Raw genomic sequence first — 27,958 nt, 5'->3', positions numbered from 1 at the left:
TGACACGTGAAGCACATGTAAATTACAGGAATATAATAAAAGTGGCGCATCTCTTTGTATATACACTCCATCCAGCCAAAGCTAAATTTCAAACACAATTCTTCAGGTGCATATGACAAATAATGAATTATTAAGAAAAACATGCTAATTGAATACAGAAGAGAATTTAGCGCGTTGCACTTACAACACAAACGCCGAACTGCAACTGTCCGGAACCTTCGACACACAATTCACAGTAATCCGGAGAATTCATGCCTGCTGCACCAACCCGGAAGTGCGCCGCTGTTTGAAAGATGGCGGACGTTCCAAGTGATGCACCAGAACGTGAGTCTTATCAATGTTTGAACGTGGTTTCTTTAGACACTTTAAATGTACACCTTTAGACCCCTTTCCCTTCTAACCAATGTACGTTTATTTATGGCTAGCATGCCCTGTATAGCATGACACGCTCCACCTTAGATATTGAGATATTTATCACATGGAAACTGATAGTAAATTTATGAAAACATCTGTCATCAGATAGTCTGGCACAACAACTGCCTCTTTCAGCTGCCTAGACGTTTGTATCTAACTGTTTACTTTACCGTCCATATATAAAGTTCCTTTTTTGGTAATTCATTTTGGTCTGTCTTTAAATGGCCGTGGCAACGTAAAGTTATTCATCAATCATTTTGTTAATTGATTGTTCAAGTTAAAAACAGTCATGCCATATTCATATATGAAGTCTGTTCATACAAGTATCTGCATATGTGTATTTATTTCTTACATTTATTTAGTTTGTTGTAATTGTCTGTAGACTGTCCGGGCACAAGCAGTGACCAGGCTGGTAAATCATCTGCATGTCAGGGATGTCCAAACCAGAATATATGTGCATCTGGTGCTGCCAAAGCTCCTGATCCTGGTATACATTCATTTATACATCTTCACTTATATCTGCTATATCACGGCTCCGGTTTGTCAGTATATATGAACAATATGGAATCTGATACATTTTTGGTGTTTATGGTATCTGCCAGTTTTATAATGAACTTTTAGTACATTTAAGTGACATAGATCGTATGTATATATCTCCTGAATATGTTGAGACAATAAAACTTAAAAAGTCTAAATCTCAAGGCTCTAAATATTTTTTTCTCACTGCAGCTATTGAGGAAATCAGACAGAAGATGACGTCTGTGAAACACAAGATTCTAGTTTTGTCTGGGAAAGGGGGTGTTGGGAAGAGCACATTCAGTGCACATTTATCTCATGCTTTAGCTAGTGATGACTCCACAGAGGTAAGCCCGAAAAATGCTGTACATGCAAAGACTGTTATACTTGTGTATAGACTGTTTCAAAGCGACAACATAAACAAATGTGACTGTGCGTATTTCGCTTTTGTGATCCAAACTTAAAGGCATAGTTCACCAAAAAAATGAAAATTCTGTGTTTACTTACCCTCAGGTTGTTCCACACCTGTATAAATTTCTTTGTTCTGCTAAACACAAAGGAAGATATTTGGAAGAATTTCAGTAACCAAACAGATCTCATCTCTCATTGACTCCCATAGTATTTATTTTCCCTACTATGGCAGTAAATGGGGGATGAGGTCTGTTTGGATTTCTGACATTCTTTCAAAATGTAAAGAAATTTATGCAATTTATTTGGAATAACCTGAAGGTGCGTAAATGATGACAGAATCTTCATTTTTGGGTAAACTATCCTTTTAACTTCCGGTACACATCCGCAAAGAATAGAGTCCCTGCAGATTATGTCTGATAACAAGCAAAAGAAATAACAAGTAAATTACATTAGCTAGCAAGTTAAAAGTATGTCTTGCCAGTATTATTTCAGGTTACCAGTAGAAGAACCGCTACACGGCCAAACTTAAATGCGACAAAATTACACAACCCATTCAACAAATTGTTTATTTAATAATATTTATTTACAATAAAATTCAACAAATTGTTTATTTAATAATATTTATTTACAATAAAATTCAACAAATTGTTTATTTAATACAATTATTATACAATAAAATTGTGATAGATATTAACAAAAATTAAATATAAATATTATTAGCCAGTAGCCAGACCGATCAACAAACACAGATTGGAAGTTAACTTTTGGGCCAGGCGCGATGAAACCGTCTATAAAATATGAGTATTTTATAAATCAGTTGTCACAGCTTATGCAACTGTCGGTTGTTGACATCATCTTTTTAGTCTAGTCTGATCCATCTGAATTGTGTTCAATTGTCATATAAATATGTCACTGATAATCTTTTAAAATCCAGTATAAACATGGCACGTTTTTAGTACTTATTTGTAGTCTTTATCTTTTCATTGGTTTAGATTTCTAAAACGTGTATACCATTATAAAAACCATTAAATTTTTTCCCCATGTTTTCAGACATGTTTATTTCAAAATACAAATACTTTTGAATGAATTTAACGTTTTAGGGGGTATTCCATTAGTTATTTAACTGTCCATGGCAAAATATAAAAAATCTAAACATCTTAACTTTATTACTACTCTTTTAGTTTGGTTCACACACAGTAGCTTTAAAAAGCTTTTAATTATCACTAACAGCGTTAGACCAGAAATAAGCATCATTCAGTGAGGCCAGATTAAATCTGGCTATCTTTGTGTATATCATCTCCTAGCAAATGAGTTTGTTGACATGGTTACTCTGCTTAGGAAAACATTTAAGCACTGGCATCAAATTCCACACGATGCCTGGCACCACCCACGGATGTTTTACATACTGGACTCAAATCAAAATTCATGTAGAGATGATAACAGGTTGTTTTATAGTGTTGACATGTTAGAACAGTTTTGAAAAAAAAAGAATATTAAAAAAATATTTTTTTCTCTTGAACAGTTTTTGTACCAATAAGCCTGTTTTCCAAAGCATCTTAACCTTTTTAAAAAATATATTATTTAACTTGTATAGCTTTGGATGGGCTACAAGCTTAACTAGTGCGACTAGCTTTCCTTAACTCACAGAGTTTTATTTTGATACTTTTTCTCGCCTGTTCCAGTGGATTAGTAACAGATCATTTATGCCTTACAGCTCTGTGAACATTAAATCACATTTCCAAACTCTATCAAAACATTTCTGAAATCATATCAGACATTTTTAGTGTGACGCCGTGGGCTATGACATTATCATTTTAATCAAATTAGGAATCCCAGCTAGCCCCTGAGAAGAACGTAAGCTGAATCGCTATGACAGAGCGGTTAATGGGAGAAACCTTCTGTCTGTATCTCAGCGTCAATCGCTTCACATTAATGTTTGGCTGTCTGAGATTGCTGCCTGTGTTCATTGCGCTGCAAAATCTGTGTGGCAGATAGAGGCATATTTACCGGGTTCACGGCTCAGTCTGGGGCTCTTTCTGAGTCAGTGCGCTGGGGAGAGCTGTATTGATCTCGTCTGTGGCCGCAATAGCGCTGTCAGCGTGCACACCAAGGCCTCTGCGTACCCTCTGGCAGCTCACTGGCAGAAATAATCCCCAATCACTCAAAAAATTCAAATCTCACACCCGTCCCTCTCTGTCTGAGAACTTCCACACTGTTAAACGCTCTATTGTCGGCCAGCATCCTTGAAACTGTGAAGAATAGAGTCTATGCTTTTAGCTTCCTTTAAGGGACCGTCTTAAAAGGTCTTTAATAGGTCATGCCTTTATCTTTTCTTCATATCTCACTTTCTTTCCATTGTTGGATTGAAGTTGACTTGATGTGGCTTTTTTAGTATTTAGTTCTGTATTGATTGTGTTTTTTTTCGAGACGCTGTCACTATTTCTCAGTGCTTCTGCAGTGTAGGCAAGCGAATGGCTTACATGGTAATTGTGTGCTCTAATTGGGCTCTTGTGGGACACAGGTCACAGTGATTGACACTTGACCGTGGTGTGCGTATTTGTGTGTCAATGCGATATATAACCCCTGAGCACCATTCTGATATCTCTCTTTAGTCTGCTGTGACAAACCCACGGACCCCTCTGAAGGGCCGTGAACAGGGAAAGTGTGCTCAAGAGGGAACATCCTCTTGTACGCCTGCTGTTTTGTTCACACATCCTGTTGATGAAAACTACATGAGTGAAGGGAGCGTTAAGAGCCCCACCAGTGTAACCGTCAGTGTGCAGAGTCGCTCTTATCTGCCTCTTTCACAGCAACACATTTACACGGTCAAGTAAAATAGCGTTTGCCACTTAGAACCTCACATTTGACACTTTTTAAATATAATAATAGAACAATATATCATATTTTGTGAAATGAATAGTTTGGTGACTTAATTCTGATTGGAGCCATGTTTAAAGGGATAGTTCACCCCAAAATGAAAATTCTGTCATCATTAACTCATCCTTTTGTCGTTTCAAACCTGTATGACTTTCTTTATTCTGCAAAACACAAAAGAAGATATTTTGAAAAATGTTGGTTCCCATTGACCTCTGTTGTATGGAGACAAAACCAATGCAAGTCAATGGGGACCAACGGTTTTCTTTTACCAGCATTTTTCAAAATATCTTCTCTTGTGTTCTGCAAAAGAAACAAATCCATACGTTTGAAATGTCAAGAAGGTGAGTGGAAGATGACAGAATTTTCATTTTGGGGTGAACTATCCCTTTAAAGTAAAATAACTATGTGGTACAGTATTATATATTGCTTGGCAACTGCAGGTACAGGTAGAATATGAAATTAATATCAAAATATAATGTTTATTCTCATAATTATTAATATGTTTAACTGTTTTTAAACATTTCTAGGTATAGAAATCTGTTGTTTAGGTGTAGTGGTTGTACTGTATGTCCTCCATAAACATTGACTGTGGCTTATCTTGTTATTTTGGTTTCCTATGCAAAAAGGTCACACTATTAGATGTTGCATCATGCGATCATGATTAATTTGTACAATGTTGACCCTCCCACGTAGTAAGCGAACAGAAATCCATATTTCTAAACTGCTTAGCTGTTAAAGTCATTAGGAGTGTAAAACTGGAATTGGATATTATCAAAAATTCATCACCCAGTAATAGCCAATTATAGTAAGCAATATTGTTTGCCCTCGAGAAACTCATCTTATGCTAATGATCATCTGTGTATTGAATTTACTCAGATTCTGCATTTATTTTTGCTTTTGTTTTTAAAGAAAAACGCTCGACTTAAATGCTTTTGGTTCTGACTTGAGGTGGATGTTGGGAGGTAAAGTAATCTACAGGTGTGGCTTTCAGTCATAGTAATTGAAGCCTGAAAGGCAATGAAGTCATCATTGTAATATAAAATCCAGCGTCATGTAGCAGTTAATGAGGAAGTTTGTGTGTTAATGGTAATAACCGGATAAACCGGCTTTGGTATACTGGGGAAATCAGTCCCAATATTCTCATTTTACTGAAATATAAGTCCTAGGTTTACTTTTCTGTGATGTTTGTTTTAAAGAAACTTAGGCTTTGTTCAGACTGTCACCTCAAATCCCATTTTTTTTGCATATCCGATTGAAATCTAATTAAAATGATTCATTTTCCACACTGTGTATAGCAACTGTTCAGATCCGATTTGAGTGTCCCATGGTGCTCTCTCATTTTTTGCAATATCTGATTTGGTTTCTATGGCAATGACAGGGAGCGTTGAACTTCATGCGTCGCTGTGCAGACCGATCGGTGTATGACATCGCAATACAGGGGGAGCGATTCCACAGCACACTGCTCTGTGTGTCTCTCGCAGTATGGTGATGTCATAGGCTGATCAATCTGAGCAGCGCTGTGTAGAGTCGAACACGGCTCATTTTTCTTACAATATGACGGTGTGTAGCCTCTGCGCTGTATTACCATGTCTAATGAACCTGCTGCTGAAGTGTATGAAGCTGCCGGTTATTCAGTGCTCGCGTCTCCTCCAGCACACAGACAACAACATAGCAGTCTTATATCTGCAAAGACATCTGACGTGCTTACGTTTCAACGTGGCATTTCACGTGCCCGAGAACGTAACGCAAGACAAAAGCTACTCGAATCCGATCTGAGCAGTCAGACTGAAAGGGATTTCCAGAAATGCGATTTGAATAGGATTTCAAACCACATATGAATGTAGCCAGATTTTTTTGGAAAGTTTGATTTTTTTGCTGTTCACACTTGCTAAATATGATCGGATGTGCCCAAAAATCGGATTTGAAGTGACAGTCTGAACGTTGCCTTAGAATTAAATTGTAATCGTTTACTATGCTTTTTTTTCTTGACGCAGCACAAAATTTGACATGAAATCTGAGCCTGCTCTCATTTTTGCCAAACTTATATCTTTTTGTCAGGACGTTGAGCCTCTAGACGTATAAGATAGAATTTCCCTTTGGATGAACCCTATCCCCGTTCTCTTTAACAGAGGATAAATACCCTTTACAAGACTACTGTGCCTATCTTGAACTTTGTTTTTGCATGTATCCCAATTTTCTCGCGAAAGGAAATGCTGGTGGTTTAGGAACAGTGTGTGTCTGGCACAGTTCTAATGAATATAGCAGCCATTTGTTTTAATGGTTGTGAATAATTGCATGCGGCTGGAAAAATAAAAATCCCAATCAGAAATGTATTGGAGTTGGACGCTGTCACAATACGTACTTACAGTCACTGATATTCTTTTAGCATTTTCTGACAGCCTCGCGTAAACTGGGGTCAAATGCCTCAAGGGCACAATAATGATGATGGTTCTGGAATCTCTCCTTCAGAGGTTTCAACCTTTGAACTTTGAGTTGCAGCCAGATTAAGCCACAATAGTTAGATTATGTGATAGTTTACTCCTTTTCTTTCTTTCTTTCTTTCTTTTTTTGCTTGGTTAGCAGGAGCATTCAGGCTACAATATAATAACCAAACCAAGTAATAACCATTTGTGGTTGTCCCACATATCCTTAAGAGATCCATGGGATTCCTAGAATGTTTCTGACACTAAGACATGCCTTTCCACTCCTGTTCAACATAAATGTTATGATCCCTAAGAGCGTTTTTACATTTATTTTAGAAGGCACGTTTGTGTTTTTAAACCAGGAAAAGGGGAAGTGCTGAAAAGAGTTGCCAAAAGAAAACTATTTCGCTTCTGGAAGGAAGTGGTTTGACTTCCCCTGTAGCTCCGGGGGAGAATCCCTCACTTTTGCTGCTATCTTACCCTCCCTGCAACCTTTCTCACCGAGCGTGCGTTTCCTGAGAGAGAGAGAGAGAGAGAGAGAGAGAGAGAGAGAGAGAGAGAGAGGGAACCTTCTCGGTTCCTCTGGGACTGTTATGTGGCGTTCTTCACTCCTTTGCTTTTTTTAACCCCCCTGATTGCTTTTAGTAAATTTCCTTTTGAAGAACTTCAGGAAGCAAAGGAACAGGAACAGGGAGGGACAAATAAACCGTTTCTGAGAGCAGCATTTAGAGAATTCAGTGCTTCGTTCAGTTGAAGTTCATTCAAGACTAGGTCAAAACGGACAGATTTAATAAAAACATTTTCGGGTTTTAGACCAAGTACACACACCATTGCAGAAAAAAAGTATTTGATCCCTTGTATTTCTGCTTAAATTGGTCATACGGTTTTATCTACATGTATATTCCTTCACTGCATTGATGTCCATTTATGTAACGGTTGTAAACAGACTTAAATAAACAGCACATCTGGAATTAGTTTCTATCTTTTGCCACTGATCTTACACGTACGCTCACTGAATGATGTTTGCTCTGCTGTGATCCTCTGAACATCTGAACATTTTTCCGAATATCTTTCTCTGTTCATCGGCACAAAGAAATGTACAGATTTGGAACAACTTGAGGGTGAGTAAATACAGACAGATTTTTCGTTTTTGTGTGAACTGTCCCTTTAAGCAAAATTGTTTGTGAACCCAAAATAAAAAAAGTACAGACGCAGGAAAATTACAGCTGCCAACTAATGCAGGTCAGTCGCAATCTACATCATTTGCCTCTTTTCAGGGTCCTCATTAATGCAGACTGTGTGCATCTAGAATCAAGACTGTTTTATTTTTAGTTTATAGTGTTCCCTTATTATTGGTACGATTTGTTCCAGCCTGTAGGCAAACTCGGATGATTGTAATTGTGTTTGCGGGACTATGATTTTGAATTACCATTTTTTATTGAAGCTTGAGCTTTGGCAGTAGTTCTGGATGTGTCGTCACCCACACAGACATGCTGAGTTAGACACACATCGTGCACCTGTTCTTAGCACATCACTGCTGAGCATCTGGCTCAGAGTTCAGATAGAAGCATGACTCAGGTCTGGTGTACACTCATACCCAAACATAGTCCAGACTTTACCGTCTCACACGTGTAACATTCATACCCACACAGGCAATTGAAAGGTTATGTGTCACAGCAGGGCAGAAGGGCCATTCACACATGAGTTTAAATAACCAATGTGTGTATTAGTTTTGGTGTGAGGACTAAAGGCACGGCGCGGACTAAAGGCACAGTGCAGCTGTCTTATATAAGAAATGAGTCAGTGCTGTGAGTGTGTGTGTGTGTATGTGAGAGAGAGAGAGAGAGAGAGAGACTAACTGTGCCAAACTGACATCTTGTGGTCATTTAAGTGTATTTCACTAAAAACTATTGAGAAGGGGGGAAGCACGCTAATGAAACGTGTTCAAAACCTTTTGAAATCATTTTTCTTTTTTTTTTCTTTAGGTAGCTCTGCTAGATGTGGACATTTGCGGACCGTCCATACCAAAAATGATGGGGTTGGAGGGTGAACAGGTATGAAGGTGAACACACAAACAGCATGTATGTGGTAATATATGGGAATATACACTGTAACGTTCAGGCAAATTATCTCAATTTGTTTTCTCTTTAGGTTCATCAGAGTGGCTCCGGCTGGTCTCCAGTGGTAAGAAATGTGTCTGTAATAACTTTTGACCTTAAAGGCGGGGTGTCCGATTTCTCTTAGCCGTTGTTGATGTTCAAATCACCAAAACAAACACACCCCTACCCCCATCTTTCGCTTTCGTCAGCGCTCGGCTCAGCTAATGTCCGTCCTGTGCACTGTGCACCTTACTGCTGATTTTAACACTTTACCCAATATAGTCTGATATGGCCTGATAGTGTTGTAATTGTCTTGTGATGACTCTCTGACTGTTTCATTCAACGTATTTTTTTCGTAAAAAACATACTGATATAAATCCTCTCTGTTTAGTATGTAGAGGACAATCTGGCCGTCATGTCCATTGGCTTCCTGCTCAGTAGTCCAGATGATGCTGTTATCTGGCGAGGGCCCAAAAAGAATGGTTTGTATTTTACTGCAACCCTACGGACATCTTATGTGTTTTGTTAGACCTCCTTTGCCGTAGTCTTTCTTTGTAGTCACATTTAGTTGTAAGAAAATCCAGAAGTCTGAAAATGTCTTGCGTTTGGTGGGACTGCATAGGACTTTTATCTGTGCGATACAGTAGATCCTGTTACCACTGAGTACGGCATTCAGCTTGCAGGCCAGTTTGTGGGGGACTGTAATGTTAAATATGAGCTGTAGTCTATAAACAGCAGCTGTACATAGTTCCTCTTGTTGCTGTCGGTGTGGGCGCATGTGACATGCAAGAGGAGACAGCATCTTCAGACGTATTGGGAAAAGAGGTGAACTGAAGTGAGTCAGTGTAATTGGGATGGAGAATTCTGCCTAGAATTCTCTGTTTCAAAGCACTAAGGGAATTTCAAAACCTCAGATGGCTTAGACGCTGGTTGAAAACATTTCTGATATTTTTTAGTCATGCTGGCTTGGCATAACAGAATGAGTAAATGATGACAGAATTTTCTGTTTTGGATGAACCGTCCCTTTAATGAATCGACTTCCTGAGCCACATTAAATCTTTATAAAGCAGAAGTATTGCTTTCTAAATAAAAATGTTCCCTACAGACACAAAATACAGAAATGATTGTTAGCGGAACTTGGTCACAATAAAATGTTTTTGTAGCTCATCTGATAAAGCATTGCAATAGAAACACCTTGGCCTGTCGCGATAGCAACTTTTTGTTTGCCGATAAATTGAATCAGAAATAATTGCGGTAGTCGATTTTATTGCCATTTTATATATATTTTATGCTACGGATTAAGTTATGATACTATAATAATGCAAGTACACCCTTTTAAAGAACAAAGGCCTTTTATATTTGGACATTGAAATTGGAATGTAAATAACTGTAAATATTTAAAATAACTAAAACAGACTTCCAGTCCTTAATTATGATTGGTTGATTTACATTATAAGCCGTTATGATGAAGTTTATGGTAAGCAGAGCCCTTGATATGTGAACTCTGGAGAGGGCAGCACGATTGTATGTCATAATGTGGGCGTTTAAAATAGCTACACTTGCCCAATGGAGCAAACGAAAAACAATGTTTCTTCATCTGAAACAACTTTTTGAGTGGTGTCCCATTCGTGAAGTGCCTTTCAAAGACCAAAAACGCTGCTTGGAATTTGTCTAAAGCCGGGGACACACATACTAAGACTGGAAACAACACACTTAAAGAGTTTTTCTTGCGACTAGAACCGATTCTAGTCTTTGACAGTCAGAAACGAGCACACATCTAACGACTGTATTAGACCACACATTTAACAACTCTTGAGTCACGGCTGGACAGTCTGATGAAGCATAAAATCGATCTTTGTACCGATATAGATCAGCAAGTTAGTAATAAAACCGCAGGGTGAAGCAACCACAATGTTAACATGTTTCTTTTACCAATAAAGTATTGCACTTTTTGTTTTAGATTTCAAGCATGCATAAAAAAGGACAAATAAGTTGGTAGTGAAAACAAGAGTTAAAAGAGTAATTTATTATTCACGAAAGTAAAGAAAAAAATAGGCTAGCTGCATTTACCTACATAGTGCAGTATGCATAAGTCCCAAACTGCACCCCAAACAAAACTTAAGTTAAAAAAGCGCTGTCTTCTGCCTCTGAATTCAGCTTTAAAATTGAAAATGACTTTATTCAAAATAGTCATTACAAAATACAAAGCATTTTAATAAACTTGATCGCTTGGCAACCTTTAAAACAAGGCTGTATGTAGGTTACAGTACCTGCAGCCCCGCACATTTCCTCTGCAGCCGGCCTCAATAGACTGAGACCCAAATTTAACCGGGGCATTTAGATATGATTGATTTTATTCAACAAATTTGAAACAAAACATGATACTTAGGCCTATATGCCGACTCAATTGATTGTTTATGTATATTCTCTACATTCTTATGGGCAGTCTGCTTTATTAACAGGTTTTTCTTTTATTCTGCTCGTAACTTATCCCTTTACTAACCCACTGCATATTTTCGATTAAAAAACTTAGAATATGAGGATATAGCTTATTTTAATTAATATTACGGGGAATAAAATGAATGAAAATGCCATACATTATGTGTCCAGCGTTTTTTGTGTTGCATTCATTTCGCACAGTTACTGTAGCCTATTGCTGCACAGCTAGCTATTGTCTTATTTTTGTTTCATTTAGACTCCACTGTGTTCCGTTGTCATTTGTATTGATACTCCGATATTTAACTTAAGATGGCTAGGTGTATCCTTTTAATAAAGGAAAAACTTAATTTTAATTGCTTCTGTTCTACATGAAATAATAAAAATATAAACGGGTGGTTTCCCGGACAGGGCTTAAGCCTAGTCCCAGACTAATTCAAATGTTTGTGCCGTCTTGATTCGAAAACAATTTGCACTTGCATATCTTAAAATATATCAGTGCGATTGTTTCGTCTTAAGATGCACACAGTAATGTTTGTTTGTAAAGTATGTTTTTTAAAACTCCTTAAATATCCTTAAGGCCTAGACCTGGCTTAGGCTAATCCCTGTCCGGGAAACCGCCCCAAAGTGTTCAGATGCAAAACCCTTGCACCTCTGTCAAAAATTATTTCACAGTGTTGAGTGAATGCTCTCCACACATAGTGTAGTCTATGTTATTCAAATAATTTTGCTTCAAAACCTGCTAAATACCACAATAATTTCCCGTTTATTAGTATAAAACATCTATATAACAACCCCCCAAAGTTTACTTATTTCTTTTATTATTTAAGCTTATTTATTTGACTTTTGTCAGCATTTCTCTTAATTGTTTCTGCCTGTATACCGTCTCCAGTGCGGCTGTGATGTCATCGATCACAGCCGCCAGTCGTAAATATTAAACACGTTTAATCAAATCTTTAGTGAGGATGACTTGCAACGACTGGCTCATAAATTCTAAGACTAGAATCAGGAGACACTACACACTGAACGATTTTATTTGCGATTCTAAACAACGACTGAGCACAACTGGAATAGACAGGCACGATTATTGGTTATGATCGAATTCCATTCCTAATCGTAGTAAAATCATTAAATGTGTCCCCAGCTTAAGGTGCATTCATATATGTGACCTGTCATATTTAACTTCACTGTCTGTAAGACCTCTCTCGAGCTCCAACTGCGGCTTTTGTTTTAAATCACTTTTCAGCTTAATGTTTGTTGTGTTGCTGTTTTTTCGTTACATCCGTATTTAAAAAGTCTTGCGCGTCTTGTTCACGCGCTCCTTTGTTTTCATATCGGAGTGGGAGGATTGCGGCTTTGACACCAGTCAATTACTATTTCGAACTGGCTTTATTCATCAGGAAAACACAATATAACTCCTCTAGTCTTCACCTGCCGCTGTCCGCCCCGTGTGCGACTGTGCGCGTGATTGTGTGTGTGTGCGCGAGCCCGGCATTTGGCATACAGACACAGCAGCGCTAACAGAGACAGCACGATCGGATAAAATGTTAATGTCATTCATTTTTATGTAAACAAACGCATATATGAACACAAAGGCGATATATTGCATCACCAAAAACTACCGACGTCAACTTTATATATCACGCGATAAGTCGATAAATTGACTATAGCGACAGGCCTAGAAACACCAAGATGAAGAGTTTGATTTCCAGGAAACAAACTGATAAAACAGATCAAATGAATACATTGATAATGCATGAGAAATAGAATTGGATACAACTGAGATGATTGTTGGAGTATTCATATTATTTATATTAAGTTTGGCATGTAGAATTTATAAAATGATTTTATAGATCAAAGAATTTATGAAGCTAAAATGATCTGGATACATTTTGTATAAATATGATGAGAAATGTGGGTTCATATTTACATTTTCAATAATATTTATTTCGATTGTAGGCAAATCTGAGTTCAATTTGTGACACGGTTGAGATCTGAATCTCAGGCACTGAATCTCTAGACATTTTTGAAGGTTTTTTTTCTCTTGAAAACAGAAGTGACACAACTGAGACGTAAGCAAACATTTCCAGAGATATTCACATATTAAAGAGATCTCTAATTCTCTAGAAGCGTTTTTCGCTTTCTAAAAGTATAGCGAGTTATATATAAAATAGTGAGAGGCGATTACTTTCTGCATCAGGCTTGACAGTATAATTAAATGTGTTTTGCATGTTCTGATAAAAAGGAACAGAAAAACAGTTGTTGGCGTGTCTCATGATGACATTCTCACATGAAGGGTCTATTCTCTGTAGAGTTAAGACCATGTGGCTCTATTTGTAGGTCTAAGTTTAGACTGGTTTCACTTCCTTGTGATCTGTGATGTTTAAGACTTTGTTTCTAGAGCATATTTCCTTTACATCATGTCTCACAGGAGAGCTGAACGTGGCTTCACGCTGAGATACAGCGATCTAAAGTGCTCATGTAGCCACATTTGAGTAGAGTGACTCTGGATGGCAGAACCCATAAAAATAAAGGCGCTCAGGGTTTTTCCTGGCTCAAAATGAGGCGGAGGTGGTGCCATCCTGATCTTGCACACACACACGTAGGCCTACCGTACCTTTAAGTGGCTTAACCAAAGTGACTTTGAGTTTGACATATTAAAAGTTCTAATAAAATTAGATAAAAAATGACAATTATTAAGTTATATAAAACATTGCTTTTATTCAACCAAACAGAAATGTTTTTTTTTATCAAATAAAGCTTTTTTTTATCATTTTCAACTAACTTTTCAGCCCACAATAGCCAACTGAATTAACCAGTCTTTCAAAATGAGCAAAGCTCATTCACATCTTTCATTCTCTGTGGTTCACTTTAAATGATTCAATGATCTCTTATATTCGCTAGTGACTGAAAAGTTCAATAGTTTAAATGAATCGGTTCAAATGAGTCATTCGTGTGCGAGTCGTTCTGAACACAATGTGCGTTCATACTGGCGAACTCGCTGTGTACAGTATACGTATGGAGCGAAAATTGTGCCTAAACTTAACAAACAAATCCAGCGTTTTGCAAACAAACGCAACCTTTTTTGCAAAAGAAACTAAACTCTGAAACAAACAGAAAGCGTTTTACAAATACATAATGCAATTCGAGAGAAAATGCAAAGGTGTAACATGTAAATGTACTGTGTTTAAGTCTCACATTTTTATGAGATTCTCTCAGCTTGATTTTCTCACAAATGTGACCGTGCAGATTTTCTCACAAATGTGATCGTCCAGATTTTCTCACAAATGTGACCGTGCAGATTTTCTCACAAATGTGACCGTGCAGATTTTCTCACAAATGCATGTGCAACAGCAGGTGGTGCTATTGAGAATTAGTTTCTATAGGAAGAAGCCATGAACATTACCTTGAGTGCCACCCTTGCCAGCTAGTGCCAGAAACTAAATTAATTTCATTCATCAAGTTTCATTCAGTTAGTCTCATGAAATTTATTGAAACTGTTAATAATAATCAGTTGCTGTTTTTAATAATAAATAATGAATTATGCATTTGGTTTTAATATACAAATAACATACAACAAACTGGATGCAATTTGCAATGTTGTCACAATTTGCAACTGTTTACGTTCACAAAACAAACTACTTTTTCAAGGATACTTTCTTATAAGGGAATTTTGACATAATTTTTTGTTTATATCAGGGCTTGCTCTAGGCATGGGCAGGGGTGGGCTGAATCCCCCTAAACATCTGTCTTGCCCACCCAATGAGAATCAAAAAATAACACCAAAAATTGTTGTATTTTCTATTGGCTGAAAGCAACGTCACTCTTCACTTCACTGCTCTGGCTTTAGTTTGTAACAGAGAAGCATGCTACATGCTACAGGTGGAAGCAAAATACTGTGCAAAGGAATTTTAGACGCACTGCACATATGTAAAATTAAGCATGTCAAATTAATTGTGCAGTAAAATCAGATTCATTTCTTCGTTTTTGCGGTCTTATTTTGTGCTGTTAACAAACAGCTATTATTTGCTTGCAATATATAGGCTAGATTTTAACCTATTGACTTTCAGTAATGACTGAAAGCTCCATCTTCCAAAGCTCCCGCTTCAGAAATAAATCTGTTTCTCTCCATCTCAAACACCCCAATTCACTCTGCAGGTGGTAGCGAAACAATGTGCAAAATAGTTCAGTTTAGGCGCGATGCGCGCTCACGATACCACATAAAAAACAGCAGACACGATGTAAAGTTCATTGTGCAGTGTAATCAGATTAATTCATTCAATTCATTAAAAGAAATTAAACAGAAATCAGTGATCGTTCAGTGATGGGGAATGTTCTTAGCCTGCTTTATTTTGTAGGCTTCTATTTATGTCCAGTTTACATAACCGCTTTATTTAAGGTGTAAAACATCAATGACATGTTGTCTGTTTTTTATATTTATATAAAAATAAATCATTTAAATCCTGCATGTATTGCAGTCATATAGTGCAGTGTTTGTTGAATTCCAACAAAAGCAAACCTCAAGAGTGACTGAGCACGATAACAAACTAATTAAAAAAAATCTGGGTTATTTCATAAAACATTTTTTTACGTTTTCTAACGTTTTCTTAGTTTTGTGTTGCTTAAAACTAAATATGAACTTGTTTTTGCTGTGTTTCCGTTTTAAAAATGCAGATCATCTTTTCTGTTTTCACCTGTTTTCACCAGTTTTCACCCATTTTCTCCAAATAAATAAAAATAAATTATATGAAATTTGGGAGAAATGTTGTCAAAAGTTCACAGAAATAAACAAAAATTATCATTTTACCAAATCACATTCTTATCAGAAAAAGAGGAAAATACTTTTTAAATGGACTCTTAATTTTGTCTGCAGCTATACTGTCTGTGCGGTTGGGGTATATCCCCACCCAGGATATCTGCTAGTCCACACTTCTGCACCTGGCAGGAACCGGGCCTGATTTATATTTATTTATATTTTTATATGTCAATTTTTTGTAAGATTTCAGTATAGTATTTTGCGCTCTTTCTGAGATGCGACTCGGTTTTTAGTGATTTTTCTGCATGAAAGTTGCACTGATACATATGTTTGACTTTTATACATAACAACTCATAGATAAAAAGTATTTAACATTATGTCTAAACACTATGGCATTAAAGTAGAGAGCTTTCTAGGCTATAAAAGATGGAAAAGCAAATAAATCGTCGTGGCAGTTGTTTCAGTCAGTCGTCGGCTTTGTTTGGTTGCCATTAGCCTATTTAGGTTTAAAATGAATGCTGCTATTTTTTTGGCTATTTCAAGCTATTTGGGCAATTTTTGCAATAAAATAAACCAGCACAAAAAAACAGTAATATAAATCTAAGTCAAACAATTGAACTATCTGCTGTTTTGGGAGAAGTTGCATAACTGAGAAAATCTGTACGATCACATTTGTGAGAAAATCTGCACGGTCACATTTGTGAGAAAATCTGGACGATCACATTTGTGAGAAAATCTGGACGATCACATTTGTGAGAAAATCTGCACGGTCACATTTGTGAGAAAATCAAGCTGAGAGAATCTCATAAAAAGGTGAGACTTAAACACAGTACATTTATATGTTACACCTTTGCATTTTCTCTCAAATTGCATTATGTATTTGTAAAACGCTTTCTGTTTGTTTCAGAGTTTAGTTTCTTTTGCAAAAAAGGTTGCGTTTGTTTGCAAAACGCTGGATTTGTTTGTTAAGTTTAGGCACAATTTTCGCTCCATATATACGCTGATTCAACGATCCAACTGCACAGCTAAAGACATTACAATGATGTACATCATGTTATTTTAATAATTTCAAGAAATGAAATGTACTTGGATGCAAAACAAACAGCCGTGAAACACAGGCTGGCTCTTGTTCTGCAACTCTTATTAGCGCCTCAGTGTGCTGATAACGAAACAGCGCCTCCACTGTGGCGTAATGCCGCAACTGCAGTTACAAATGACAGTCTGATAAATGCGCGCAGCATTTCTTGTGAAGACTCGCAACATAATTTGGGGCGAGAGTCTGAGGCGGCACGACATTTGACGGAGGCGGCTGCCTCTAATTTCTCTATGCAGTAAAAACCCTGGCGCTTCACGATGCCATAGAAGAACCTTTTTTGTCTAAATGGTTCCACAAAGAACCTCCAACATTTCTGTTTCACAAAAGGTTCTTTACTGTGAAAAAAGGTTCCCCCGATTATAAAAATTGAAGAAAGAGACGGTTCTTTAAAGAACCTTTGACTGAATGGTTCTTTGTAGGACCAAAAATGGTTCTTCTATGGCATTGCTGTGAAGAACCTTTTAAGTGCCTTTATTTTTAAGAGCCTTTATTTTTAAGAACCTTTTCAAAGACATGTTCTGATATTCATGATATAAACCTGCTTTTGATCAAATGAGTGTTATCTCTGCTTACATTTCAGGAAGTGATGTTCTGTGATTTCAGAGGAAGCCAAGATGAGGTTTTGTCATTTTATTTAGAGCCTCAGAATGGACAAAATGTCACATCGCTCTTCTGTGTTCAGCAGTGGCATCATTATTGTTGTCAGTGAGCAATACTGTACTGACTTTAACTGAATGCAAATACATGAGATATCAAAGGACAGACCATCAGCATTCATGTTATGTGATGTTGTTTCCATGTTGGACAAATAAATGCTAGCACTTAGTTGGGGCTGATCGAATTTGGCCAACCTTTCTTTTTATGTAACTGTTTTAAAGTTTTCATTGCTTTTGAAGAAAAAAATTGATGACTAACTAGACGAGTCTAAGCAGTGAATGGCATGCAACAAAGGGCTCAACCCAGTGTGAGAAATATTCAGACCAGTGCGGTTTTTAACCATTATGTTTTTATACCATGACAACCGTACATTCAAATTTGTGTGATGCAATAAATGGTCTACCAAAGTAATGCTTAGCTAGCTTGGTAGCTGACAAGAACTATATGTGATTTAAAGGGATGGTTCACCCAAAAATGGAAATTCTGTCATCGTTTACTCACCCTCTTGTAAATTCAAACATGTGTGACTTTCTTTCGTCAAAATATCTTCTTTTGTGTTCTGTGGAAGAAAGTTGGTAACCGAACATCACTGGCCCCCACTTCAATTGTATGGGCACAAAACTAATGCAAGTGAATGAGGGCCAGTTAACAACATTCTTCGAAATGGAAAAACGCTGTACTAATACTGTGTTGTTAAAGTTGACCAGTACTTTTAATACTTTTTATTGGTTTGATATGAGCAAAAACCGAGTGACTAATAATATGGCGATACAAGGTTTCAGAAGGACAGCAGCGATACGTTTGTTGTAATGTAATTTTCCCCTCTCCTGTAAGTGCCATGCTTCAGATAACAGTGTTATCTCTGGTTTCTGCTTGCTTTAGAATCTTGGCCTTGGTCACACACAACAAGCATAAGAAGGCATTGTTGTCAGTTGGCAAGCATTAGTCTGGAATAGTCATCAGAAAATTGGAATGACATTAATTGGTTAGGCAATCCCGGATCATCGATTCATTGGGTGTATTTAGAAAATGTAAAGCTTTGAGGCTGGGTATGTGGGACATGTTATGTGGCTAGGATGCAAACATTAAACATTTGAAACATTAATCTATGAAAAATCATGATTTATGCAGTTGTAATTTCTGAACAAGTGCATGAAACAGTCTGTGTAAATGCACCTAAATGTCACTTTAGATCCGGCTTCTGTGCCGCATTTTCAGTGTACGTGTTATTGTAAATATGGGCTTAGGTGTACTAACAGGAAAAAAAACTCCTAGTGGCCAAACTGATTGTCTGATCTGATCTGACTTTTACCGATATCGCATTCCACATGAGATAAGACTGGTGTGTTAAGATAGTTGTCACATTGTTTTAGATGTTCAATATATTGCTCATGTTTAGGTATGATCAAACAGTTCCTAAGGGATGTAGACTGGGGAGAAGTGGACTATCTGATTGTAGACACACCCCCAGGAACCTCAGATGAGCACCTGTCCATCGTGCAGTACCTCAGCGGCGCTGGTATCGACGGGGCTGTGATCATCACCACTCCACAGGTGAAAACACAAAATACACACCCTTGTTCCATAAAGTCAATCTTCCATATTTTTGTCACCTAACTTAGATACCTAGATACAAGCAGTGCATAGTATGTTAGCTTTATAGGTGGAGAACAAGATTGTCACGTTGTAAATAAAAAAAACTCTTGGTTTCCTGTAGACAACACTGTTCATGAAGTGGAACTCTGTGTGTGAACAGCTGTGAAAATGTTTTTAAATGGCCTGCATTTCAACTGGTAGCAAACTGATAGCATTGCTCTACCAATGTCAAGGTCACGGGTTCGATTCCCAGGGAGTTCATGGACTAATGAAATGTTTACCTCAAATGCACTGTACAAGGTCTGTCAAATGTAGAAATGTTAATGTATAAATTAATAAAGTTTGAAATGCTTTACGAAGCCACCAGCAAATCCATAGCCAAATGTTGCTGCTTTAAAAAAAAGTTAATAATTCATAAACATTATCACAATCTTAAACATTCAGTGTGAAAGGACACATTGTGCTCACACTTCCTCATAAATAGCCAGCTATGTTTTTTTTTGCTGTGGTGCTATTGCAATACCTGTCTGCAGAAATAGGTTCTAATTTAAACATATAGCCAAGTAAACAATATAAATGTTAATGTCATGGTTGTCACAGGTACTTTTCTCTTGCTGTTAAAAAAAACTCTAGGTGCTGTTATGCGTTTAAACCTGCGTTGTTTAGATAGTATAAGGTAAGAGAAGCTTTAGGCAAGCATTTCAGCCATGACTTTATATTATTCCTTGTGTGGTGTTCAAGTCTGTGGTGCCCATATGAAGCAATGAATTGTTTTTTTTAAACTGCAGACATTTATATCTATTCAAGATATTTCTTTTTTTTCATAAATAAGTGTTTTTCATAGATGTGATTTAAGAGAATTAAAAGACAAATATTGGCTGTATACAGTATGCTGGTTAGATTGCTTACAATTGGGATAAAGTAAACATTTGTAAAGTATTACATAAAAAACAAATAATGCTTTGGGTCCACAAGACCTGCAAAGAATGGACGAGTAACTAAAATATAAACGCCATGCAATGGTTAATAAACATATTTATTAACATCAGTCAATAAATGCTGATCTTTTAACAGAAACAGCATGTTGCTATGCAAAAAAAAAAACACTTTTAGCCGGAACTGAGCAGCAAAGCCTATTTTAGCTTGGTGATGAGCTCATGTGTTTTATTGTGAAAATCATGGCTACTGACCAATCGGCTTCCAGGATCCATTTCATTAAAATAATTAATAAAACTCATAACTTTATGTAACTGAATGTTTGAATAGAACTAGTTTATTTATAATGTTTGTTACTGTTCCTTCTTTGAATAGGAAGTGTCTTTGCAGGATGTGAGAAAAGAGATCCGATTCTGTAAGAAGGTCAAATTGCCCATCATTGGTGTGATTGAAAACATGAGTGGCTTTGTTTGCCCTAAATGCAAGGTATGCTTTTCATTTTGATCTTGATTGAAGTTTACACATAGCCAAATATTTCATAATGTATTTTATACATTAAATATTTTAGTTATCGCATTTCTTGAGTAAATGCTCTCATGTGTTAAAGGGATACTTCATCCAAAAATGACAATTCTGTCATCATTTACTCACCTTGGAGTTGTTCCAAATCTGTATATTTCTTTGTTCTGATGAACACAGAGAAAGATATTTGGAAGAATGCTTATAACCAGACAGATTTTCTCAAATTAATAATATCACGCGGACTGCATATTTCCACCTACGTAATATTAACCGTCTTCGTTCTTCTCTCTCAACCAACAATACAGCAGTTCTTATTCACGCACTAGTCACCTCACGTATAGACTATTGTAATGCCCTTCTCACTGGTGTTCCCTCCACCTTCTACTGTGCACATTTCTCCAGTTCTCTAGCAATTCCCGTAAAGTATCGAATTTAAGATTCTGTTGCTTACTTACAAGGCACTCCATAATCTTGCACCCCTATATATTACTGAACTGCTTCACTTTTACACCCCTTCACGTGTTCTCAGATCTCCATCTTCAATTTCTCTTGTGGTACCTCCGATTCGACTACCATGGGTGCTAGATCTTTTAGCTATTCTGCCCCCGCCTATGGAACGCCATACCCTTAGATATTTGAAACAGCGATTGCTTGCGGACTTCTAAAACACGTCTTAAGACGTATCTTTTTACTCAGGCTTATAATATGCTTTACTGAGTCTTTACTGCATTTTATTTGTATATGCTGAGTGTTTGTTGTGTGTTCTGTCTTGTGCAGTGATTTGTACTTTTATTTGATTCTTTGCCTGTTTGTGACCTTGGGTGTTTTGAAAGGCGCCATTAAATAAAATGCTTTTTTTGCCCCCATTGACTACCATAGTTGGAAAAAATACAATGGTAGTCAAAAGTGCCCCAGAACTGTTTGCTGTCCTACATTCTTCAAAATATCTTATTTTGTGTTCAACAGAACAAAGAAAAGATTAAGTAATATTTCCTACTATGTTAGTCAATGGGGGGCAAAATCTGTCTGGTTATAAGCATTCTTCCAAATATCTTTCTCTGTGCTCATCAGAACAAAAGAAATGAATACAGATTTGGAACAACTCAAAGGTGAGTGAATGATGACAGAATTTTCATTTTTGGGTGAAGTATCCCTTTAAGTAATGTTAATTATTATTGTCTTACATTATTTAATGATTTTTATTGACCCTCGTTCTGGTGACAGAATACATCACAGATCTTTCCTCCAACAACGGGAGGAGCACAGAGAATGTGTGAAGAGCTGAATCTCGCTCTTTTAGGCAGAGTACCCCTGGACCCACGGATAGGTACACAAGAGTTTGACAGATTTAATGCATCAGTGATAACATGGCATCCTACGCTCGGTCCGCTTTAGACGGTCAGGCTATGAGGAAGTTTTACAAAATAAACAGTGCCATTGCGGTGTGTCCCGTTTCTTTAATTTGTTGAGAGTGTTTCCTTGTTTTTAAAATTAAACGTAGTCAGTATAAGGAACCACTTTTGTATCAAAAATCTCCCTCTGCGGTTCCTACTAAATGTCTGATGCAAGGTCTGCAGTTTCTAGTTCTCTAAATGCCGTTCCGTATTTTAAAGGGAAAAGCTGCGACGAGGGAAAGTCTTTCCTGACCGAAGTTCCAGACTCTCCTGCAGCGATGGCCTATCAGAGTATAGTCCGAAGTAAGTTACAACCTGCCCCATACCCACACATTAACCCATAAACTCTTAACTCTTCTGGTGTTGATGTGTGACCTTTCACACTTGTATGAGCAGAGTTGGTCTGTTTTATTACAGTGCCAAACTGCCAGAAGCAGGTAATATGCAACCAAATGATAATACAGTAAGTAGTCAAACGTTAGTTAAGCTTCGTCGTCTTAAAGGTGTCCTGAACTGGGCTTGTTTATTGTTTTATACTGTTGTATGAGGTCTACTTATGATGTTCGCATGGTTTTTACATTCGAAAACGTCAAAATCAATAAGTAATAGGCTATTTTCTACCCAGGCTTTGAGGCCGTCTCGTCAAACGCTGTGTTTAAATGGGCGTGCCGCATTGAAGACGTGGAAGTAAACGCCCACTGCTATGATTGGATAGTTTTTGTTTGCGTAGTAGTTTGCGTAGTAAACTTAGTTGGAGCCTTCTGTGAATACGCCCTTTTCACATGACGTCACGCATTGTATCATTACTTCCGCTAGCACTCCAGTTCATAAGGTGGCGGTAATGCACCTATAAGCTGATTTGCCAACCGCCAGTAAAACTCGAGAAGAAGTTACTTTTGCTAGCGTCTCAGAATGGAGTTTACCAAGTGGCTTGCACATCTGCCACAAATACGTCTAGATGATGTACGTCTTGCAGACAAATTTTCGCTAACGACAAGATCAAAGCTAGAGAAAGTATACAAATTCTTCGTTGAACAGTACCTGTTTGATTGTGAAGGTCAGTGTTTTGTTTTCTTTTTGTGTTAGCGAAGGTGCTAGGATAAGTACTTGAATACGTGTTCTGTCAGTTTTTTTTCTCACTGTTGTTAAATTCCAGCGCGACGGCAAAACGGAAATTCTTCTTCTTCTTCTTGTTTGTTGCAAGACGGATGTTATGATACACTGCTTTGCAAAAAGGCGGAAGTTAAGTGACGTCATTGTGAAAAGGGCGTATTTGGTTACACACGTAACGTTAGGTTACACATTATCAGGACATATCAAGCGATCTCTAAGGGAGTTTTCACATATAGTTTGTTTTAAAAGAACCAAACCCAGTTCACTTAAAGTGATCCAGAAAGTGAACTAGCCGAATGTGATCTCAGTCCTTTTGGGGTTCACAACATGGCGGACTCAAAAGAGAACTCAGTCCTTTTTTTGGTCCTCTTTGGAATTAAAGTGATCTCAGACCCTTTCCTATTCACATCTTCATGAGAACTCCCCAGAAAACGTGAAACCAAAGCGAACTGAACCGGGACCTTACTGCTTTCACATGTCAGGAATAAAGCGAACCATAAACGGACCCACAATCAAACCGTACTCAGACCACCTCCGGTTCGCTTTTGGGGCCTTTTAGGGGGGTCTGAGATCACTTGGATTGTTCACATATACATGCGGAAGTGCTCCAAGAGCGTTTGGAGGGCTCAAACGAACAAGGTGTGAAAACGCCCTAACAATGCAATATCAAGCGATCTCTAACAAAGCAATAGTGACGCATAGTACAAATATGTTTTACTCACATAAGATTGCTGCGCCATTCTTGTCGGATCCAATATTGACTGCACAGCACTGCTTTTTAATTTTAGTCTCTCCGCAAATCCAGCGCCTTGTTCACAAAGGAATCCATGGTGAAATGACGGAAACAAATGCTCAATGTTTCACCCACGTGAGCAGGAACGTACTTAAAAATAAACTTCAACCATGCATTCCTAATATCAGAATCCGAAGGAAGCGACTATGTTCTTCCACAACCAGGCGCTGCACAATGTTGCATGTTTGTTGCCAGATCAGGGTTGCCAGATCTTCACAGGAAAAAAAAAACTTAAAAATGCTAATTGTTTATATATTTTATAAGACCAAAAATTCTTAAAATCTGCAACAGACCATTTATTAAGACCTAAGTGCCGAGGCTTTTGGATCTAAGACCAAACGACAAGCATGAAAGCGCATATTAATAACAAACATGGCAACACAGCAAAACCGACGGACAAAACAAATCTTTAGCCATAAAATATGTTGCTATGGTTACCAGTTTGTCGATCATCACAAATGCGGGAGTGTGTACTGTACTATGTGTGGCTAAAGTCATTCGCGAACCAGTGGGCGGGGCTAGAGAAGTAGTCGTTGATATTTTTCTGTGGAGGCGGTGTTCAACCTATCTCATAGATGGGTGCATTCCAGGACCTGGCATTCGCTGAGCCTGGTGTCAATAACAGTTGTTATTTCAGTAAGAAGGGCGCTTTCAGTTCTGACACTTACAGGATGTTTGCTTGAATACGATTCCCTCTTATACAACAAAATCTCGGATTACAATTGTGGTTTTACTTCATGGCTCCTTTAAAATACTTGTAAAAGTATATTGAATTTTATTTTTGAAGTTCTACCTGAAATTGAGCTTTATTAAATGTAGTTATTTATTTCCCCATTCCTTCTGTGAGAAACATGTTTCTGCTGTTGATGTCTTTGTGTCATGGGACTCTAATCTTGGCAAAGCTGTTTCATCTTGATTTCAGTGCCAGGCTTGATGAAGAGCACCTTTTAAGATGCAGGCACATACTTTGTTTTTGTCTTTCTTTACATTTCTCTTTATTCATTAAATCTCCTTGGTTGCTTCATTATTTATTCCTGCTTGTTTAAGATGCACACCTTTATGCATTTCAACTCAAAGCAAGCACGTATACTCAACAAGTTTGTGTTTTAACCAAAACAACGAAGAATCACTGGACAGGGCGATTTGAGATTTTTTCCAAAGAAAAATAGCATTTTTTTACAAATAGCATTTTACAAGCATATACAGTGAGGGAAATAAGTATTTGATCCCCTGCTGATTTTGTAAGTTTGCCTACTTACAAACAAATGAAGGGTCTATAATTTTTATGGTGGGTTTATTTTAACTGATAGACACAGAATATTAAAAAAAATCAGGGGAAAAAAATGTTATATAAAGGTTATAAATTGATTTGCATTTCAGTCAGTGAAATAAGTATTTGATCCCCTACCAACTAGCAAGAATTCTGGCTCCACAGATTGGTTATGTGCCTATATGGACCACAGATTAGTCCTGTCACTTTAAGAAAGTACTCCTAAATCAGCTTGTTATGTATATAAAAGATGCCTGCCAACAGAATCTGTATCTTCCAGTTCAACCTCTCCAACACCATGGTCCAGACCAAATAGGTTTTAAAGGATGTCAGCGACAAGATTGGAGACCTGCACAAACCTTGAATAGGCTACAGACAGAAGCTTGGTGAGAAGGAGACAACTGTTGGTGTGATTATTTGGAAATAGAAGATATACAAAATAACTATCAAATGCCCTTGTTCTGGAGCTCCCTGCAATATTTCCCCAATGGGGTAAAGATGATCATGAGAAATGTTAAAGATCAGCCCAGAACTACACGGAAGAAGCCTGTTAATGATTTCAAGACAGTTGGGAACACAGTTAGCAAGCAAAACATTGGTAACACATTGGTAACACGCTATGCCACAGTAGACTGAAATCCTGAAGCACCCGCAAGGTCCTCCTGCCCAAGAAGGCCCGCCTGGCTCGTCTTAAGTTTGACAATGAACATAAAAATGATTCAGAAAAGGCTTTGGCGAAAGTGCTGGCACTGCTGTGAGACCAAAATGGACTCCTGTGTTTGGAGGGAGAGAAATGCTGACTATGAGCCCAAGAACATCATGTCTACAGAGAAGCACAGTGTTGGAAACATTCTGCTTTAGGGCTTTTTCTCTGCTACAGGTATACAGGATGACTTCACCGCATTGAGGGGCTGAGGGACGGGCCCATGTACCGTAAAATCTTGGACGAGAACCTCCTCCCCTTAACTAGGTCACTGAAGATGGGTCATGGATGAGCCTTTAACATGACAAAGACGCAAAACATATTGCCAAGACAACCAAATAGTGGCTTAAGGAGAAGCACATTAAATGTCCTAGCCAGTCTCTAGACCCTAGTCCTATAGAACCTCTGTGAAGGAGGCTAAAACTCCAATTTGCTGAGCGACAGCCAAGAAACCTTAAAGATTGACAGAGGAGTGGACTAAATGTATCCGGACACATGTGCAAACCTGGTGACCAACTATCAGAAATGTCTGACCTCTGTGCTTGCCAACAAGGGTTTCTCCACAAAGTACAAAGTTATGTTTTGCTTGGGGATCAAATACTTATTTCACTGACTGAAATGCAAATCAATTTATAACCTTTATATAACATTTTTTTCCCCTGATTTTTTTTAATATTCTGTGTCTATCAGTTAAAATAAACCCACCATAAAAATTATAGACCCTTCATTTGTTTGTAAGTAGGCAAACTTACAAAATCAGCAGGGGATCAAATACTTATTTCCCTCACTGTAGTTAATAAGTGAAGGTGAGAAGACTGAACCCAGACTAGGGTGGGCATCTGTTATTAAAGAAATATTTCATGCTCTGAAGATTATAATTATCATTTAGTTCTTAGAAGGCCTGAAGGCGACTGGACCAATTCAACACTTATTTGGAAAAGGAGAAGCAGAATGCAGAAGAGTTTATTAATATGAGTCCTAATTTATTTTATGTTGATTGGTTAATGTTTGGAGTCTGCTCTGTTGTTATGTGAAAAATAATTTTGCTGACAGTCACACTTTTCTTTTTCTTTTCACAGAAATCAAAGACTACTGTTCTCATTCTTCTACAAAGGGTCCTTCACAGTAGATCTTGGATGATGGGGTATGAATTCAGAAAGCATTGTCTTTGGATTGGTCACTCATGAAAGAAAAATCTTGATGGAAAATCATTATCTGTTCAATCCACTTGAGCACTTTTGCAAACCATAGAAAGTGTTACACAAAAGAATCCTGCTGTAAAACTGTTGCCTTTATGACTGTGTAACCCTTATTCATAAAATAATATTAAAACATTTCCTAATTAAGATTGAAAAAATATATTTTTTTAAATGTCTAAATCTAATTGATGTTACTAAAAGTAGGGTCCATATGAAAACACTATAAACAGATTTACAGCAAAACAAGCCGGCAAATTGTAAATGATACAAATGATTGTAACAGAAATGTAATTGACTGTTATTAAATTAAATTCAACAAAGCTTAAAGAAAGTCAAATGTGGCATAGCATTTCATACAGTTTAAATCATAATATCAGTAGCACTTAATTTAGTTACAAATGCATTGTTAACATTTGTTAATAAATTTCTAAAGATTAAAATGTCTAAAACTGGTCTGTATCTCATTGAATTGTGTAAATTTCTGAAGTGCAATTTACAAGAAAACCTGTAGCACATCATTTTTAATGCAGATCTCATGCCGTCCTGGTTAAGCAGTAGTAGAGACATCCTATCAGTCACCTACAGTGGCTTGCAAAAGTGTTCAACCCCCTTCATTTTATTCACATTTTGTTATGCTGCTGCCTTATCTTAAACTACTTTAAATGATTATTTTTTTACATTAATCTACACTCCATGCACAATAATGACAAAACAAAAAAATGATTTTTGACAGCTTTGCAAATTTAT

General features: G+C 37.4%; 1 protein-coding gene across 1 annotated transcript; it reads left to right on the top strand.

The window, feature by feature from the left end:
• Window positions 1-241: 241 nt before the first annotated feature.
• On the top strand, window positions 242-27,466 carry nubp1 (nucleotide binding protein 1 (MinD homolog, E. coli)). The gene is made up of 11 exons (XM_057345667.1): window positions 242-324; window positions 797-901; window positions 1,144-1,277; window positions 8,627-8,695; window positions 8,793-8,825; window positions 9,132-9,222; window positions 19,085-19,239; window positions 20,593-20,703; window positions 21,964-22,066; window positions 22,353-22,436; window positions 27,092-27,466. The coding sequence occupies exons 1-11, from the start codon at window positions 294-296 to the stop codon at window positions 27,139-27,141; spliced, it is 966 nt and encodes a 321-aa protein (XP_057201650.1). The 5' UTR covers window positions 242-293; the 3' UTR covers window positions 27,142-27,466.
• Window positions 27,467-27,958: the final 492 nt, after the last annotated feature.

This window comes from Triplophysa rosa, linkage group LG11, assembly GCF_024868665.1.
Source record: "Triplophysa rosa linkage group LG11, Trosa_1v2, whole genome shotgun sequence".
Lineage (NCBI taxonomy): Eukaryota > Metazoa > Chordata > Actinopteri > Cypriniformes > Nemacheilidae > Triplophysa > Triplophysa rosa.
This window is presented reverse-complemented; position numbering and strand designations above follow the sequence as displayed.